Here is a 19,473-nt window from a genome sequence, read left to right on the forward strand (position 1 = left end):
ACTCATAATGAAACCGTCATCGTAACGTTAAGCGTGCGGACCCTACGGGTTCGAGAACAATGTACACATGACCGAGACACGTCTCCGATCAATAACCAATAGCAGAACCTGGATGCTCATATTGGCTCCTACATATTCTATGAAGATCCTTATCGGTCAGATCACATAACAACATACGTTGTTCCCATTGTCATCGGTATGTTACTTGCCCGAGATTCGATCGTCGGTATCTCAATACCTTGTTCAACCTCGTTACCGGCAAGTTTATTTACTCGTTCCGTAATACATCATCTTGCAATTATCTTATTAGTTGCATTTCTTGCAAGGCTTAAGTGATGTGTATTACCGAGAGGGCCCAGAGATACCTCTCCGACAATCGGAGCGACAAATCCTAATCTCGAAATACGCCAACCCAACATGTACCTTTGGAGACACCTGTAGAGCACCTTTATAATCACCCAGTTACGTTGTGACGTTTGGTAGCACACAAAGTGTTCCTCCGGTAAACGGGAGTTGCATAATCTCATAGTCATAGGAACATGTATAAGTCATGAAGAAAGCAATAGCAACATACTAAACAATCGGGTGCTAAGCTAATGGAATGGGTCATGTCAATCACATCATTCTCCTAATGATGTGATCCCGTTAATCAAATGACAACTCATGTCTATGGTTAGGAAACATAACCATCTTTGATCAACGAGCTAGTCAAGTAGAGGCATACTAGTGACACTCTGTTTGTCTATGTATTCACACATGTATTATGTTTCCGGTTAATACAATTCTAGCATGAATAATAAATATTTATCATGATATAAGGAAATAAATAATAACTTTATTATTGCCTCTAGGGCATATTTCCTTCACATGGGCCTTAGTGGAGAGAGAGGGCCGGCCAGGGCAGGCCGCGCGCCCCCTCCCCCTCTGGTCCGAATTTGACTAGGGAAGGGGGGGCCCTTTCCTTTTCCCTCTTCCTCTTCCTTTCCCCCTCCTAGTAGTAGGAAAGGGGAGTCCTACTCCTACTAGGAGGCGGACTCCTCCTCTCCTGGCGCGCCCCAAGGGCCGGCCGGCCTCCCCCTTGCTCCTTTATATACGGGGGTAGGGGGCACCCTAGAACACACTAGTTGATTGTTTCCAGCCGTGTGTGGTGCCCCCTCCACCATAATCCACCTCGGTCATATCGTAGCGGTGCTTAGGCGAAGCCCTGTTCCGGTAGCATCATCATCACGGTCATCACGCCGTCGTGCTGACGAAGCTCTCCCTCGACACTCTGCTAGATCGTGAGTTCGTGGCATGTCACCGAGCTGAACGTGTGCAAATCGCGGAGGTGCCGTACTTTCAGTACTAGGATCGGTCGATCGTGAAGACGTACGACTACATCAACCGCGTTGTCATAACGCTTCCGCTTACGGTCTACGAGGGTACGTAGACAACACTCTCCCTTCTCGTTGCTATGCATCACCATGATCTTGCGTGTGCGTAGAATTTTTTTTGAAATTACTACGTTCCCCAACAATGAGAACAAAGTGTGGACTTGGTTGACTTGCCCGATGATCGGCAAGCCATAGAGAATAAATGGATCTTCAAGAAAAAGACTGACGCTGACGGTAATATTACTGTCTATAAAGCTCGACTTGTTGCGAAAGGTTTTCGACAAGTTCAAGGAGTTGACTATGATGAGACCTTCTCACGTGTAGCGATGCTTGAGTCCGTCTAAATCATGTTAGCAATTGCCGCATTTTATGATTATGAAATTTGGCAAATGGATGTCAAAACTGCATTCCTTAATGGATATCTTAAAGAAGAGTTATATATGATGCAACTGGAAGGTTTTGTCGATCCAAAAGGTGCTAACAAAGTGTGCAAGCTCCAGCGATCTATTTATGGACTGGTGCAAGCATCTCAGAGTTGGAATATACGCTTTGATAGTGTGATCAAAGCATATGGTTTTATACAGACTTTTGGAGAAGCCTATATTTACAAGAAAGTGAGTGGGAGCTCTGTAGCATTTCTGATATTATATGTGGATGACATACTATTGATCGGAAATGATACTGAATTTCTGAATAGCATAAAAGGATACGTGAATAAGAATTTTTCAGTGAAAGACCTCAGTGAAGCTGCTTATATATTGGGCGTCAAGATCTATAGAGATAGATCAAGACGCTTAATTGGACTTTCACAAAGCACATACCTTGATAAAGTTTTGAAGAAGTTCAAAATGGATCAAGAAAAGAAAGGGTTATTGCCTATGTTACAAGGTGTGAAGTTGAGTCAGACTCAATGCCCGACCACTCCTGAAGATAGAGAGAAAATGAAAGTCATTCCCTATGCCTCAACCATAGGTTCTATCATCTATGCAATGTTGTGTACCAGACCTGATGTGTGCCTTGCTATTAGTTTAGACGGGAGGTACCAAAGTAATCCTGGAGTGGATCTCTGGATAGCGGCCAAGAACATCCTGAAATACCTGAAAATGACTAAGGATATGTTTCTCGTTTATGGAGGTGACAAAGGGCTCGTCGTAAAGGGTTATGTCGATGCAAGCTTTGACACTGATCCGGATGACTCTAAGTCACAAACCGGTTACATATTTTTATTGAATGGTGGAGCTGTCAGTTGGTGCAGTTCTAAGCAGAGCATCATGGCGGGATCTACGTGTGAAGCGGAATATATAGCTGCTTTGGAAGCCGCAAATGAAGGAGTCTGGATGAAGGAGTTCATATCCGATCTTGGTGTAATACCTAGTGCATCGGGTCCAATGAAAATCTTTTGTGACAATATTGGTGCAATTGCCTTGGCAAAGGAATCCAGATTTCACAAGAGAACCAAGCACATCAAGAGACACTTTAATTCCATCCACAATCAAGTCAAGGAGGGAGATATAGAGATTTGCAAGATACATACGAATCTGAATGTTGCAGACCCATTGACTAAGCCTCTCTCACGAGCAAAACATGATCAACACCAAGACTCCATGGGTATTAGAATCATTACTGTGTAATCTAGATTATTGACTCCAGTGCAAGTGGGAGACTGAAGGAAATATGCCCTAGACGCAATAATAAAGTTATTATTTATATTTCCTTATATCATGATAAATGTTTATTATTCATGCTAAAATTGTATTAACCGGAAACTTAGTACATGTGTGAATACATAGACAAACAGAATGTCCCTAGTATGCCTCTACTTGACTAACTCGTTAATCAAAGATGGTTAAGTTTCCTAGCCATGGACAAGTGTTGTCATTTGATGAACGGGATCACACCATTAGAGAATGATGTGATGGACAAGACCCATCCGTTAGCTTAGCACTATGATCGTTTAGTTTATTGTTGTTGCTTTCTTCATGACTTATACATGTTCCTATGACTGTGAGATTATGCAACTCCCGAATACCGGAGGAACACTGTGTGTGCTATCAAACATCACAACGTAACTGGGTGATTATAAAGATGCTCTACAGGTGTCTCCGATGGTGTTTGTTGAGTTGGCATAGATCGAGATTAGGATTTGTCACTCCGTGTATCGGAGAGGTATCTCTGGGCCCTCTCGATAATGCACATCACTATGAGCCTTGCAAGCAATGTGACTAATGGATTAGTCATGGGTTGATGCATTATGGAACGAGTAAAGAGACTTTCCGGTGACGAGATTGAACTAGGTATGATGATACCGACGATCGAATCTCGGGCAAGTAACATACCGATGACAAAGGGAACAACGTATGTTGTTATGCGGTTTGACCGATAAAGATCTTCGTAGAATATATAGGAACCAATATGAGAATCCAGGTTCCGTATTGGTTATTGACCGGAGATGTGTCTCGGTCATGTCTACATAGTTCTCGAACCCGTAGGGTCCGGACGCTTAACGTTCGATGACGATATGTATTGTGAGTTATGTGATTTGATGTACGAAGGTTGTTCGGAGTTCCGGATGTGATTACGGACACGACGAGGAGTCTTGAAATGGTCGAGACATAAAGATTGATATATTGGACCATGTTATTCGGACACCGGAAGTGTTCCGGATAGTTTCGGATAAAACGGAGTGCCGGAGGGTTACCGGAATCCCCCGGGAAGTTATGGGCCTTAGTGATACTTAGGGGAGAGATAGGGACGTAGTTAGGAGGTGGCGTGCCCCCAAGGGGAGTCCGAATAGGACAAGGGGAGGGGGGCGCGACCCCTCTTTCCCTCTCCTTCCTTCTTCTCCTAGTTGGGGCGCGCCTTAGGGGCCGGCCAGCCCTCCCCTCATCTCTCCTTTATATACGGGGGAGGGGGGCACCCCATAGACACACAAGTTGATCTTTAGCCGTGTGCGGTGCCCCCCTCCACAGTTTTCCATCTCAGTCATATTGTCATAGTGCTTAGGCGAAGCTCTGCGTCGGTAACTTCATCATCACCGTCAACACGCCGTCGTGCTGACGGAACTCACCCTCGGCCTCAGCTGGATCAAGAGTACGAGGTACGTCACCGAGCTGAACATGTGTAGATCACGGAGGTGCCGTGCGTTCGGTACTTGATCGGTTGGATCGCGAAGACGTTCGACTACATCAACTGCGTTACTTAACGCTTCCGCTTTCGGTCTATGAGGGTATGTAGACACACTCTCCCCTCTCATTGCTATGCATCTCCTAGATAGATCTTGCGTGATCGTAGGATTTTTTTTGAAATAATGCGTTTCCCAACAACGACAAGTTTTGATAAATGGGATGGGAAAGAATTTCAGAGTTGGGGGCGTGAGTGATCAGTCCTGTGACAATGATAAATAGATAGGGAGATAACAGTCGCCTTGGTGTAGTCCCCTACGACATCAAGAAGGATGGCAGAGTTGCTAGAAGTATTAAGATTTTCAATCCAATTGCACCAAGTGAAGGGGGAACTCTTTGTTGAATTATGGATGGGCTTAGACCCATATAAGACAATAATACCTGGTTAATCTCTAAGGCCCATGTGTGTGCATGACAAGTGGTGGGAAGTGTCGGAAGTTTAATACCATACTGCTATAGTAAGAAGAGTGAGACCTCTTTATAAGGGCCGCTCCACCACTTGCTATTGGGAGCTTGGGAATAGGAGTTATACACGCGTGCTCCTCCGCCGCCGCCCGCCTCGCCACGCCTCTTCACGATGCGCGCGCGCCGCGGGTTGCGGGAATGAGCCGAGCCAAAGCTTTTTTTGCCGGTCGGAAATGGTTAATTAATCTCGAATTAATTAACGAGACGCTTATGAAAGTGCCACTGTCCGAGACGTTGGACCATGGGCTATTCGCGGACTCGGTCGTGGGCATGAGCCCAGGCCCATCTACCCGACGACCTACATAAGAAGGCGCTGGCCAGTGGTGTGAACCCTAACTCAGTTCACTCACTCCTCTCTCGCACAACCCTAGCCGTCATCTACTGTTCCTCTCACTGTGTTGCTTCTGGCGATCCCATCCCGACGACCGCGTGCACGGTTGATCGGGAGAGCAGGTGCCTCCGGAACCCTGCCGTTCGAGATCCTGCCCGGGAGAACGGCAATAAGGTTTTTGGGGAGCGTCTCGATGCGACTGCTCCCGATCCGTCCCCGTCTTCGTCCGCCTCTGCTTCCACTACTTCCTCTACATCGACTCCATGGCTGACGACGAAGTCACCAAGAAGAAGGCCTTGGCTGATGCCGAGGCCGCTGCTGCCGCCGCCGTGTTGGCTTGGCCAACCGGAGGGTATAACTCGTTCATCCCCTTTCTGTTCGTACATGTGCTGGCCGTATATATGATGTTTATAGATGTTTCGGTTCTATATACTGTACGTACTCATATGCTTAGATATTGATATGAGATGCATACCTTATTTGCCATGTTTACTGTTTACTCGCGGATTAGATTAGTCAGAAAAATGCTAATATTTCCAACACTCTTGGCACACATGATTCTAGAGAGAGGGGCCCAAGAGACTGAATAAAAAAAAGTTGGAAGTCAAGTCTTAGAGCAATGGTCGTGTTCTTCGTGCATGGGAGGTTCCTAAACATGAGCTCCAATCTCGTATTCAATTTCCTTTAAGAAGTCCAGGACAACACAAGTGTTTCTCTCCACTCATCGAAATAATTTGCGGTGATTTAGTGTGGGCTTTGAGGGAGTCCACTGCCTTAGAAGAACATTGTATCGAACTTGCCAAGGCCTTTACTCTAATCAGAAGATGTATAATGCAAAGTGTTCAAAAAAATAGATCGAACTTTTATTTAAGCAACGATAGAGATAAACACTGGTGCGTAAAGAATTGTTTATTTTACTAAACATTGCTCATGCGAGAACTGAGCGTAACTTAGCTGGTTTGGTTTCTTGTGGTGGTACTATAAGAAACCCACTGTCCTTAAAATTTACTAGTCAACCAAGACTTGGCACTAGTGCTCGGAATTTACCAGTAAAATTCATGCGTTTTCATTTTCCGCGCGATCTTTGAGACAAGAGTGTCAATTTCTGAGGATTTTTGTATGCTTCTACTGTCTTTGGATTCCTGCGTTCCAAACATGCTATAATTCAGTTGGCGACGGCGACCATAAACATCCATCCATGGACAAACGATGACATGGATGACACGGAGGCTTGACCGGACGCGCCAGCAAAGCCGATGACGCACGCACTCCTGTAGGCCCTTCCGCCCAGTCAGCCACGCGACCCACACGGCCAGGACAGGCCACACCACACCACTAGAACAGACCCACTCTCTTCTTCCTCTTCTTCTTCCTCCTCACTCCGGCTATAAATACTCGCCGTCACACTTTGGATTCCTCTCTCTCTTCTCCACACTCCACTATCTCCACCCCCTTCCACTCGCTCTCTCCCTCCCTCTCTCTCTCCGCCAGGGGGAAAGGCAAAGGAAAAAGGAAGGCGCGGGAGGCCAGCCGGTGGTGGGGAATGGCCGGCGCGTCCTCGCCGCCCCCGACGCCCAAGTCGCCCAAGCTGCAGCCGCCGCTCCTCGAGCGCGCCAAGGGCCCCTCCGGCCTCGACAAGATCGTGCTCCGCGACCCGCGCGGGTTCACCGCCGAGGTACGCGGCCGCCTCTCCCCCCTCCCCCCTCCCCTCCCGCTCCCCCGCCCGTTTCCAGCCGATTCGGAGCGCATTCCCCGCGGATCCGCCGCGGGGCTCGCCGGCGCGCGCGCGTTCTCAGGGAGGGCAGGGCCGCCGGTTTCAGAATCACAGGCGTCCGGGGCGCGCGATTTTCGGGCGGATTTCGTGGCTCCGCCGGCCCATCAATCCGAGGCGCATTATGTCGTACCGCGCTCCGATAGGGTTTAATTGTTAGCGTCTCCTTCTACCTTTCCCCTTTTGATCAGAGGAAATCGCGGTGCCATTTCGCCGTCCTCCCGTCAGTCAAACGCGGTTTAATCCTCCAGGAGCACCGTGGCAATCAGATTTCGCGAGTTGTCTCAAACCAAAATACTTTCGCGTGCGCGCAAATCCTGTGAAAATCAAAGCCAAGAGACGCGGCTGCGGCCATACGTCCCTGTAGCATTCACAGCTTGGTAGCTGGACTGGGTAAGATGTGATGGTGATAACCGATAGGACACAAGTTTTACGCAGACAATCATCTTTAATTCTTTATCACGCTCGGGGACCCAGCGGAAAAGACGCACCGACTATGCTACCGCTCGAAAGCGAGAGGGGACTAGGTAGGTTTACCCCCCTAACGTTTCCAGGATCGGATGGTTAATCCCCTGTCCGCTGGCGTTTGGTCCCATATGCGTCTCATGGCCCTTTTTTAGGGGGAGGTGCTATCCTACCAATCCTCCTTTTTTAATGACAAGTTGTGGGAGCCACAGGGCTGTGGGTTCCTGATTGTGGCTCTGGCGTGTTAGGCCGATCGAGCGACCTGCATACCAAATTTAACTTTGATTGATGTGTTACTTTCGGTGTACTTGTCAGCTTGTGCCAGCTGCTTAGCATGACAGGGTCCTGCTCGCCCGATGCACTAAGCTATGGGAGGTGTGTTTGAACTTGTGAGCTTAGCTATGCTAAAGACAACTTTAGAATTACAAGATGAACTTGAGTATGTGTTGCTCTGTTTCCCGGCCATGCATTATTGGAATGGAGGGCCTGGCAGACAACCTAAGGCATCTAATTTCTTGTGGCTTATTGAGAACTGTAAGATCGAAGAAGGTGAGATTTGATCACATTAAAATTCCACCATATGCCATTTATAAGTATATATCAGTGCCAACTGGCAACTAAAACGTGTTTGTGGTCTGTGGAGCTATTGTTACAATGACGGCAGTGCCCTTGTTAGATGAATGAGTTGTGCCCTGGTTAGCATTTTACCCAGATGTTTGGGTTAATCCTTCTTTTTACTCTTGTCACGGCTATACTTAAATTTTGTCAGGCAAGAAGGTTCTAAACTTCCGTTTGGTGTGATGCTTGCATACGAGTAGGACTCGGAGCATCCATTTTGAATTCTCCTGCATTATTGATGCCTAACCTTTCCACCCTTGCTCTGCCAAATCTCAAGAATTATCCGTACTGCAAAATAAATATTTATGGCCTGGTCCCTACGTGTATTATTGCCAATTATCATCACCTTTTTAGACGCAGACCAGTCCTGCTAATCAATTGTCTTGTCTTTTGCTAGGTCCGTCTATATGGAGGGCAAGTTACCTCTTGGAAGAATGAGCAGGGGGATGAGTTACTTTTTGTAAGCAGCAAGGTACAGAGCCATTCATGAGGTCATGGATGACCTCATTGCCCAAGTCATTACTTTGTTGTATCGATAAACTTCTATTGGATGCATTGACACATCCCTGTCATCCTTGTCCCACTAATTAATTTTGTTGTTTGTCCCCATTTGACCACAAGCCTAACACGTTCTGATCAAGTTTCCTTTTGAGCATGACCACAAACAACTGCCTCATCTTGGCCCGTATTGGCAATTCTGGCCATGTTAGATGTTACATTTGTTTTGCACCATTGGAAGTTTAACCCCATTAATTATGAAGTTTCACACTGTAATACCGGCACATATTACTTAATATTTTGATTATCTACGTGTTACTGCAGTAATTATAGCATCTCTGAACTGTATTTTCAAAATACAATCCCTTTCAGGCAGTTTTCAAGTCTCCAGGAGCAATTCGTGGTGGCATACCCATCTGCTTTCCCCAGGTATGACAGCTTCATCAATATTTACTTCCATAAATTCATTGTAATGTTTTGCCTTCTCTGGTCATCCAAACGAACTATATAAATGCAGTTTGGAACACATGGAAATCTTGAAAAACATGGATTTGCAAGGAACCGGCTATGGCTCGTTGATGATAATCCTCCACCACTCCCAGTAAACAGCGGTATTAAAACTTATGCAGATCTCATTCTGAAGCCTTCTGAAGAAGATCTCAAGATCTGGCCTCACAGGTCCGTGATCAACCATCCAGAGATCATGTTTCCTTCCTTCTCTTCATGTCGCCAATTCTGATTCTGCTCCTCATGTCTTTGGACAAACTATGGCTTGCAGATTTGAATTCCGGTTAAGAGTTGCTCTTGGACCCAAAGGAGATTTGTTTCTTACTTCTCGAATTAGAAACACCAACACTGATGGAAAACCTTTCTCATTTACATTTGCATATCATACATACTTCTCCGTGTCTGACATAAGGTGCGTCTATGCTTTGCAATTTCTTTTCCTCCCTTTTCTCAGTTTTTTTCCTCCCTGGATATTTCAAGCTCAAACTTCTCCAAGGGTTTAGAATTGCAACAGTGAAATCATGTTAGTGTAAAGCTGTCCAGACATCCAGTGGTATATGTGCTTGGGTTTACTCGGCAATGGTGCACCACCAGACACAGATCCACCTTTCAAGAGGCTTATATACATGGTATTTGTGTCATTGGTACCGAGCCAACTACCAAGAGTCTAAGACCAGTAGTTCCATTAAAAAATGGAGCAGATGTACAAATAGGCTGGTTTCCTACCCTGGTTTCATATTGTTAATACCATGGTACAGGCTCATGTATGTGATAGTTGCGGTGCTTGTATTAAACCAAGGCTGGTAAATTCAGCACATTTTCTTGGAGCAGATGCGAAACTCTGCTGCTTTAGTTCTGATTCTCATATTGTTAGTGCCGGCATATGAACAACTTTTCAAAATATTGGTCTTGCTTTTATTGGTTAGTGCCAGCAGTATGACAGTGGAGAAAAGGGGGTTCAGGTTCTTCCTTTTTCCTCTGCTGGTGAACATATTCAAGTAATTATTAAATTATCGCAGATAAATAAACGTATGCTTGGGTGTTAAGTTGTTTCCTCTCGTTGGGATTGAGTCAATGGATAAGGGCAAAATTGTTACCTATCCTGGCTTGTTAGAATACTGCATCCTCATGCTTAGATAGTGGACACTGTGGAACAGGGTTTCTAAAGTTTTGCTTGAGTTTGCCCATTGATAATTCTGTAACCCAGAGTGCTTATCTCAGTTAGGACAGTGCATATTAAAACTGAACTGAACCAGGTTTTTGCGGTTTTAGATTTTTTGGTACAGTATCAATATCTGGTACCGTTTTAGCCTTGGGTTAGTTCGGAGGAATTGGTAGATACTGAAAACCAAAGTTCCAGGACCACAGAAGTGTCTCGCTTCCGTTTTCCACCTTTCTGTGGCACACATGGATCACGTGGCAGCACCATAGCAGCAGTTAGCAGATTGGACTTGTGTACTATTATTAAGTAAACTAGCAAGGGCTGTACGCTGTAGCGACTCAACTTGCACTTGTCAGCTTGTGTGATGCACGGTGCCGCTGTAGCCTCTAGTCTAGCCTGTAGCTTGTAGGCTTGTTATTGCGTGTGTGACTGATCGGCACATGGTCTATGCTTTGCCACGTGATCACTTGAGAATGCTGATCAGTCTGAGTATCCCGGCGTTGACTATTCAATCCACATTGCGCATAACAAGCTTGAAATGTTCGGATATACGAACAGAAGTAAAATATGGTGGCTTTATTATTAAATTCTGGTCAACTTCGGTTAGTTTGGTATTTACCAAAACCTACCAAAATAATTTGGTATTTACTGAAACTGTAATTTATTTACCAAACCGAACTGACTGAATTAACCGAATGCTCAGGACTAATCTCAGTGCAAAAACAGTTGCTGCTGTGAGTAAAAACTAATGATGATTTCCAATGCACATTTTGGTGATAACATTGAGCAATTTTAGTTTTACTTTTTGTAGCTTCCCTGTTCCAATGCATCATAATTGAAAACTTTATTATGTGCTTACTGAAACTGCAAAATTCCTTAGCGAAGTACGTATTGAAGGGCTGGAAACAATGGACTACTTTGACAACCTGAAGGGAAAAGAGCGATTCACGGAGCAGGGGGATGCTCTTGTGTTTGAATCAGAGGTAAGTAAGCCACTTCAATGTTACATATGATCATATGAAGCTACAGCTGCTGACTTGTAAAACTTTGCTGTGAAGATTGATAAAGTATATCTGGACACACCACCAAAAATTGCAATTATTGATCATGAGAAGAAAAGAACATTTGTGCTTAGGAAAGATGGGCTTCCAGATGCTGGTAAGTTAATTTGGCAGTGAAAACTGTACCTATCTGTGTCAATTCTTATTTAACTTACTACAAAATCCATACTTCCGTTATCATTTTGCCCTTCGTAGTTGTATGGAACCCATGGGAGAGGAGGTCAAAAACCATTCTTGATTTTGGTGATGAAGAATATAAGCACATGTTGTGTGTGGAGCCTGCAGCTGTTGAGAAGCCCATTACCTTGAAGCCTGGTGAAGAGTGGAAAGGAAGGTTGGAGCTCTCAGCTGTTCCTTCCAGTTACTATAGTGGTCAGTTAGATCCAGACAAGGTTCTTCATGGTTGAAAATCCTCACTTGGTTCATCTCGTACAGGTAATGTTAAACCCTAGATTTGCAACTGTTTGGGTGGCTAGTTGGAAACATGGAAATACATTTCTTAAATAATGCTGCCGTAACTGTATGGACACAGAGATTATTAGTAAAAGGAAGTTAACTTTGAGAATTCTGCATCATTTACAATTAACTTTGTTTGTGTTCTTGGAATAGTTGGTTTAGGAATGTGTTGATGCCTAAAGGTTCTAGTTTAGACTAAAAAAACAGTAAAGTTTTGATTTCAACACTGGGGCTATGTCTTTGAGCCCTCTTTTCTTTGCCAAACCCACACTCTAACGAAATGCATGGTGATTGTTAGTGTTTGGGGTGAGAGGGGCTACAAACTAAACTATCAAAGCACGTGCGCAGTAAGCGCAGTGAGTTTTTTTAGATGGAGTATGACTATTCCATTGTACTGATAAGCCGGGAAAATCTCCTGCCATCAAAATGGGTTACAAAGTCTGGGAAAAGATAAATCCACTGCATGGTGATCATCCCCAAGAGCAGAACCTTTCTTTGTCAGCTCATGCCCTAGGCAGTCTGTATTGGCTGTGAAGCAGTCGGACAGGTAGCTAATTGCATATGACACTAGGTATAAGCCTCATGGTTACAAGTCACGGCCAGAAGCTCCAAAACTTATCATCAGCTGGTCCACCAAAGTTTGGACAGCAGTACAACTTCAGTACACCCATACTTTGACAGATAAGGCATAAAAAGAAATCTATGTAGAAATATAATAGGACCAAAATATTCCCATTAATAAATACCACACACTCCCCTAAAACACACACACACACAAATAATGAGGTATAAAGAATAGGAGGGCGTGAAAAGTCGTGGGAAATTTCACCTCATGGTTGGAAACATAAGTACTACTGTTTGGAATTAGAGATGGTATATCCATAATATCTGAGTAGCTGTCAATAATAATAACAATATCCGACTAGGAGGCCATTCGGTACCTCTCCGCTCCTAACTCCGCTGCGGAGCGGAGCGGCACTCAGTGCAATTTTGGCGAGCGGCCAGATGGCTGCTCTGCCCGCTCCGCTCCCTGGCGAAGGAGCAGACTATTGCCGAACACAGCCTAGTTCTAGATATGCATTTCTGATGTGCGCATGTCTGCTGCTGCTTTTTTTGTTTTTAACTTGTGGCTCATCGATTTCCTCAGGAACACTTCATGGCACTTTATATTACCTGGTGCTTTGTCTGTCCGGTGTTGATGCTATGTGGACTTTCCCAGGGGCTCTCATTTCCTTGTCGTCTCCACCTCCATATGTTCATTCCTTTATATATAGAAGGAGGCGAGCACCGGAATAACGAAACCTCCCCAGTGGCTCAATCTCGGAACCTGTCTTCGGTGAACTCAGTCCAGTGTTCAGTCGCAGCAAGAAAGAAGCGAATAATAGCATTCCGTAGTTTAGGGTTGCCTCCTGGCCCTGGACAATGGGTGGTTTGTTGTACTTCTGCATCGGGCTAGGAAATCTACTACCAATTGTTATCAGACTATTGTCTGTACTCCTCTAAGATCTGTACATATGCTATCTTAGGAACTTCCTGGTGTGAGATAAGTTAAGGAGCACAATTTATCATGTGCTGCTGGTAATGCAAGTGTGTTCTAAACCTTAATAACAAGTGGATTCTCTTATTACCTTGTCAATTTACTTATACTCGTCAGAATCCGTTCAGTCTGCGCGGTCATATTATTCTGCATTTCGAGGAGAACAAAAATGATGTAGGATTCGAGGCGTACGTCGGCTGCTGTCTAAATCCTAGTGACCTGAGGTTCATATGGAAAGAGGAGCCCTTGTCGTAGAGAAAGCAGAGATTCCCGGCCAAGTTGCAACTGCTCCCACCCCATTTGCCCACATATATATATCGTGTGATCTGATCCAGTCGCTCGTCAAACATGACAGGAACCTCCAAATAAAGAGGGGAGAAGGGAACACAAAGGCGTCTCTCGCAAGTAGACATCTTCCCCGTCAACGTCTGTATTCGTATGGATGAGGTTTGTGTACGTCTCCAACCACTTTACACATTTTATTTCGAAACTGATAGCACCTTGTGTGTGTGTGTGGATAGGATAATGTATGTATAGTCTGTGAGCGTACACGGCAAGAAGAATAGCTTCCCCGCCAAGTTCAATCCTAGGATTCATGCCTATCTTCTCCTGCCCACTAGGGTTCCAACATAAGATCAGACCGGGGTGTTCGTAAACTAAAATAAATAGTATTTGTCATTTTTTTAAAGTCTGACTGCAGATGCTCGTTATTAACCACCCGGCACCCTTTGAAGAGATTTTTACTGACTAAAAAGGTGGGTATGTATATACATCACAAATAAAGAGCACACACTGAATATTGACAAGAGAAACCACTGAGCAAGTGAAATTTCCCACCATCTAACCAAGAGTTTATTTCCTGTTCCCTTTTTCTTTGTTCACTGAACCTTGTGAACTGAAGGAAGCCAAGAAGTCTTGAAGGCACAAACAAATGTTTCATTCTAGAGAGTAGAAAAAAGAATACAAATCTTGTGTCTAGCAGGAGAATCTGTTTACACTAAACAAGCAGGGGCTGCTAGTGCTAGTGCTAGACGGTCTTGGCGGCGACGGATTTGCAGATGGGGCACCAGTTCTTCTGCCGGAGCCAGTGCTGTATGCAGGTGATGTGGTAGTAGTGCTTACACGCCATGTTCCCCACCTCCTCACCACCAGAGTACTCCTCCTGGAAACAAAATTACATCACAAGCGTCAGATCACACACGAATCCTGAAAGTTTAGTTTAGCAGTAGTGACACTGAAACTCTGCATATGTATGAACTTTACCTGGCATATGCTGCATTTTCTGTCACAGTCTTGGTGTGTCTCTGGGGCTGTGGGCGTGTACAGCCTTCGTTTCAGGCACTTGTACAACGCGTCCTCTGAAAGCCCAGTGTTCACCGTGCCGATCCGGTCACCCAATGCGAGCAATTCCTGCAGAATGAAGTGTCAGATATATGATGATCCAAAGAACAGGCAGAAGCAATGCATCCCAAATGTGCCAACAAGAGGAAAGTTTGGATGGAGAACAAGTGATCATGATCGTACCTCGTAGGACATGCCGTCGATGTCCATCCTCATCGCCCGGTGCCGATCGCTGAGCATGAAGTAGTTCTCCAGCTGCAGCATAATTTCATGGTTCAGATAACATTGTTTGTAAAATTCTCCGAGTTTTTGGGATGACCATGATGCAGTGAGTGACAGAGTGTGCCATTACCTCTTCGCTGCCTTCGACGTCGAAGCGCCAGTACCCGCTGGAGTCCTCGGCGCCATCCTGCAGAGACGACCCTCCCTGGAGACTACCCCTGTACCTTGCTAGGAACCCAGAGATGAACCCTTCGGTAGGCGCCTGCTCCCTTGCTGCCCGCTGCCCAACCATCACTGGGTCACCTGAATTCCCCCTGGCACCACCACCACCGGTGTCCCTTCTAGGCGCCCTGCGACTACCTCCTGCGTTTTCGCCTTCGTCTGCCTTCCTTATCCGGGACACAGCACGGCGCGTGGGCTTCGACACCGCTGATGACCGGGTGGCGCCACCGCCAGAAGAACTGGCACTGAATCCACCAGACGATGACGATGGGCTGCTCATTTCCCTGGCCAGCGACCGCTTCCTTGACGCGTTCACCCTGTCCTTGAGGCGTGCCAGCAGGTCACGGCCGGCACCGGGAGTCGCCGCCTCTCCTGTGCCGTTGTCGGTTTCGCTACAGGGCTCTGCTGGATTGCTGCTTCCCTGTGGAGGTTTCCTGACAGGTTGTGACCTCCGGGGGGTTGGTGCTGCTTCCTTGGCTGCTGGTTCCCTGTGGCTGTGCATTGGCCGGCCTTTGTCTGCCGAATGCCGGGCGCCGTTGCAGCCATTGCGCGAGCAGCAAGCGCCGGCCTTGCGGCGGGAGCTGTCCTCCCTGAAGAGAAGGATGGATCCCCCCTTGGTGAAGAGGAGGCCGCCGACCGTCCGTCGCCCCATGTGTTCATCCATGCTAATTAATTAGAAATGATCACCTGAGACTGAAAATCAGATATGTTTGTTAGAACAGATTCAACTGTCAGTTGAGTCGATTCTTCTTCACCTAGAAAAGAAAGATTCTGAACATATAGGAATGGTGAAGTGTCCTACTCCATGACACTGTCAAGTCTCATGTGCAATGAGAGATGACACAGATACTGTTCGTACGGTTCAGCAGCAAAGTCGCGTAATAAGGGGCATATGACTAATAACTGAAAAAGCGTACGGAACCAACATGAACACGTACTATATAACTAATTTTTTTTGTTTCAGTTAGGTGTGGTGGCCCTCCCTCCATGTAGGCCTGCCTATAACAGAAATATCTTAGGCAGACAGACACTTACATGAGCTGTATTGGCTAGGTGCCACCTGGTTTTCAAAGGCAGGTGTGTTTTCACCGTACCAAGGCGACTTTTCACCCTAAGGCAAGCAAACCACCTTCCCTGTGCCTCGACCAAATGAAGATGTTAACAGTTCATTCAGACGAAGAAGAAGAAGAAAAAAGATGAAGATATTAACTGCAACGCGCTCCCTTCACGTTAAAACCATCTCCTTCTCTTTTTATCCTGAATCAAAGCTAGTATGTAGGAGTATCGGTTTTTCTGTGAGGTCAAATCGCTAATACCCAGCCTAGCACGTCACAGAGGTGGCGGCGGTGGTGGTACTGGTGCTACTGTATCTGAACCGAAAGGTGTACTGGTTCCACCCCTCCTTTCGGGAATCGGACGAAAGGGGAGGCAGTTGACGCGTACGGGCTACACAAAACGCAACACTTGGTGCCATGGCATGGCACTCCCCTACCACAGGATAGTTGAAACAGTATCGACGCCGGCCTTGGTCCATCCGAAGGAAGGGAGAAGGAAAAAAAAAGGTAGGAAATCGTTGGGTTCCAGAGCATCCAGGCAAAGCAACCGGCTGGAGGAGCAGGCGGGGAGGGAGAGGAAGAAATCAATCAGGAAGAGACCCGGACCTCCCTTCCATGGCGCCTCAATCACAGGAGGCGACAATCCAAGGTCGATCAACATCAAAACGAAAAGAGAGGAGAGACTTAATCGAATAATCCGTTTGATCGATCGCCTTCTCCTCCCTCGTGGATGAATGAATCCAAGAGATGAATGAACCGCACATACATACATACATACATAGACCGGTTCTTCAGAATACAGGGGGAAATTTATCCAGAGATGGAAGGCTAACATGATCGAACGCAGCGTATGAGCAGATTACGGGAGGAGGAGGAGGAGGAGGATACGGGCAGGCAAGAGGCAACCAACCTTCCTTCCTTCCTTGTGCAGCCCGCCTTCCCCTGTTGGGGCTCCCCTCCAATGAACCGGGCCGGGACCGAGACCGGATTAAATTCCTCGAGGGAGAGGGGAGAGAGTGGGGGAGGGAGGGAGGGAGCCGGGGGTGAGAAGAACCAGTGGAGTTCTTATATATAGATGCCGAGAAGCCACACACGCACACGAAGAGAGAAGAGAAGGGCGAGCGGGGAGAAGCTTGAACCGAAGGGCAACGCAACAGAGACCGGGGAAGAGGAAGGAAGGCGGCCGTGGCGGGGGCGGGGCAGCGGGCGTGCGACCCCACGTCGGATCCGATCCGGGCCGTCGGATGGGGCGGGAGAGTAGGATCGGACGGGTCAAGCGATCGAGGGAGAGATGCCCGCCGCGGGGCCCGCTCCAACGGAACGAGCCCCACCACCCGATCTGCCCTGCCGGACTGCCTGCCACCGGGGCTGACGCGTGGGCCCGCCGCGCCGGCCCCCGCGATTTTCGCGGGCCGGATCCCGGCGTTTCCTGCGCTGGTTTGGTATATACTCTCTCGTTTTGGAGCGCAAATTAATTACGTACGTAATAATCTGCGCATCTCCTCTGCTAAGATTTTTTTTCTTGTTGCCGGATATCTCCTGCTAACATTTTTTTTTCTTTCGGATTTTCTCCTGCTATAAGATTAACAGTAGATTTCCCTGAAGCAATCGCTCGTTGAGATCCGTCTTTTATTTCGTGGGGATTTGCAGAAATCCATTTGGACAATCGAATGATTCAACAAGATTTCAGTGTTCTAAATGGGATTGAGGTGTGTGTGCTGTGAAATGATACCTGAGGCTAAAAAGAGTGTGCATGCACGGTGTGGTCAGCATGCTAGTTAAGCTATACTAGAAGCCTTTTTCTCAAACAAGTAAATAAATTAAGCTATGGAGGCGTGCCACATGGGAGAAATATGCATGCGTTCGTTTTGGGGTGGTGTGTCCCATCTCCCATGTTGGCAAAACGGAAATTTGTTGAGCTAGCTACTAACTTTTTCTGTGGTGCCGATCACTTGCATGATGATGATATACTACTAGTTATTTGTTTAGGACGAGCCAAACCAACTTGGCCGAGGCTGTAAAGTGTAAAGCACCACGTCCATGCCATGCATGCTTAATCTCTCTTCTCGGTACAACTAGCCACTTTTATCCCTCTGTTTTCTTGTCACCAAAATCATGGTGTGGAAAGGCAATCCGATCGTATTTGCTCGCTGAAATTCGTACAAATCCGACACGACCTATCGTATCAGTACCGCCAACCGGAGGATGACAACAACTGAGCTTTCACTTGGACGCACGCATCACCCATACTATTATGTAATAAACTGACCCTAAGTACGTACTTATCTGCAAAAGATATTCTGATCCTGATCGCGCAAGCGATCGATGTGGCCCGAATCTTCCAGGAAATAAGCCGATAACTAATTTAACCGGCGGTCGCTGGATTTTCCAGATGGAGGTTGCTAGGAGCAGGGAAAGGATCGGGACCTTTTTCGTGTCAAGTTGTTTGTGGCTCACGGCTCACTCTGACTTACACGGCACAAATTCATTTACAGATCGTTCTCATATATCTACGGGTGGAGTACGTGGCTTTGCGTACATGACTGCGTAGAGTTAATAGGTTTCCAACTTCAGAAAAGGTACTAGGAACAAATAATTTATTAATTAGTAGTATTACTTTTATTGGAACTGCCTAAATTTAGAGTCAAAATGGCGAGTGATAATCTCGCCGCATATCCCTCCCAAGATAATGATCTCGCTGTCATGAATACATCAGTGCGCAAGGACGCAAAGAACTGGTCAATACATTTTTTTGGGTACTTCTCAAAAGAAAAGGGTCTGAAAACAGGGGAGAACGTACTGTTTGAGCAAAATCAGGATGTGTACATGCATGACATGTAATGGTTCTCCGCTTTATCTTTTGTTTGGTGCAAGCTACTTCCTCCTTATTAAAAAGTTGAATATGTTCGTGCATGTATGTGTGCGTATGGCCGGCTTGGAGTTGGGGTTGGAGTGAACCGTGCCACTAGCACCATTAGTGCGATGATGATGTGGTGCAGTGCGTGCAGGCCGGCCGCCGGAAAGAAAAGAAAGGCGACCCGGCCGGGGGGAAAGGTGGCCGGCAGTTGACGTACGGGGGCTGCTGGCCGGTACCCTAATCTAACCCCTCTGCCTTTTCCATGTTGGTTTGCCTTTGTGGGCAGCTGAGTTGACATGAAGGTAGGCAGGTGAGGTGAGTAAACATATGGGGTCGCGATAATACGGGAG

The 19,473-nt window shown here is 46.5% G+C and overlaps 2 protein-coding genes across 4 annotated transcripts; one reads left to right on the top strand and one right to left on the bottom strand.

Moving 5' to 3' along the window:
• The first annotated feature begins 6,738 nt into the window (after positions 1–6,738).
• Positions 6,739–13,513, top strand: LOC125539583 (putative glucose-6-phosphate 1-epimerase). Of its 2 annotated transcripts, none has more exons than XM_048703072.1 (9): positions 6,739–7,026; positions 8,603–8,677; positions 9,076–9,132; positions 9,221–9,381; positions 9,482–9,622; positions 11,253–11,355; positions 11,431–11,530; positions 11,629–11,868; positions 13,037–13,513. In XM_048703072.1, exons 1-8 carry the CDS (start codon positions 6,895–6,897, stop codon positions 11,838–11,840), a joined length of 981 nt encoding a protein of 326 aa, XP_048559029.1. In that variant the 5' UTR covers positions 6,739–6,894; the 3' UTR covers positions 11,841–11,868; positions 13,037–13,513. The 2 variants fall into 2 exon arrangements, with proteins under 2 accessions (XP_048559029.1, XP_048559030.1); XM_048703073.1 differs by having other exon boundaries at positions 13,109–13,513.
• Positions 13,514–14,225: 712 nt separating this feature from the next.
• Positions 14,226–17,349, bottom strand: LOC125539582 (E3 ubiquitin-protein ligase RLIM-like). 2 transcript variants are annotated; one of them, XM_048703071.1, is made up of 6 exons: positions 17,177–17,349; positions 16,247–16,345; positions 15,120–15,904; positions 14,951–15,022; positions 14,690–14,836; positions 14,226–14,588 (listed from the first exon to the last, which is right to left on the bottom strand). In XM_048703071.1, exons 3-6 carry the CDS (start codon positions 15,873–15,875, stop codon positions 14,454–14,456), a joined length of 1,110 nt encoding a protein of 369 aa, XP_048559028.1. In that variant the 5' UTR covers positions 15,876–15,904; positions 16,247–16,345; positions 17,177–17,349; the 3' UTR covers positions 14,226–14,453. The 2 variants fall into 2 exon arrangements, with proteins under 2 accessions (XP_048559028.1, XP_048559027.1); XM_048703070.1 differs by lacking the exon at positions 16,247–16,345 and having other exon boundaries at positions 17,177–17,344.
• Positions 17,350–19,473: the final 2,124 nt, after the last annotated feature.

This window comes from Triticum urartu, chromosome 2 (genome assembly GCF_003073215.2).
Source record: "Triticum urartu cultivar G1812 chromosome 2, Tu2.1, whole genome shotgun sequence".
NCBI classification, from domain to species: Eukaryota; Viridiplantae; Streptophyta; class Magnoliopsida; order Poales; family Poaceae; genus Triticum; species Triticum urartu.

What these genes read in the sequence shown, in the direction of transcription:
- LOC125539582 (XM_048703071.1), bottom strand. Translation starts at nt 15,875, where the DNA reads ATGGATGAACACATGGGGCGACGGACGGTCGGCGGCCTCCTCTTCACC. An exon ending in TCGACGGCATGTCCTACGAG is followed by an intron (nt 14,837 to 14,950) that starts GTACGATCATGA and finishes TTCATTCTGCAG; the next exon opens with GAATTGCTCGCATTGGGTGA. An exon ending in GAAAATGCAGCATATGCCAG is followed by an intron (nt 14,589 to 14,689) that starts GTAAAGTTCATA and finishes TTTTGTTTCCAG; the next exon opens with GAGGAGTACTCTGGTGGTGA.
- LOC125539583 (XM_048703072.1), top strand. Translation starts at nt 6,895, where the DNA reads ATGGCCGGCGCGTCCTCGCCGCCCCCGACGCCCAAGTCGCCCAAGCTG. An exon ending in TACTTTTTGTAAGCAGCAAG is followed by an intron (nt 8,678 to 9,075) that starts GTACAGAGCCAT and finishes AATCCCTTTCAG; the next exon opens with GCAGTTTTCAAGTCTCCAGG. An exon ending in TACCCATCTGCTTTCCCCAG is followed by an intron (nt 9,133 to 9,220) that starts GTATGACAGCTT and finishes ATATAAATGCAG; the next exon opens with TTTGGAACACATGGAAATCT.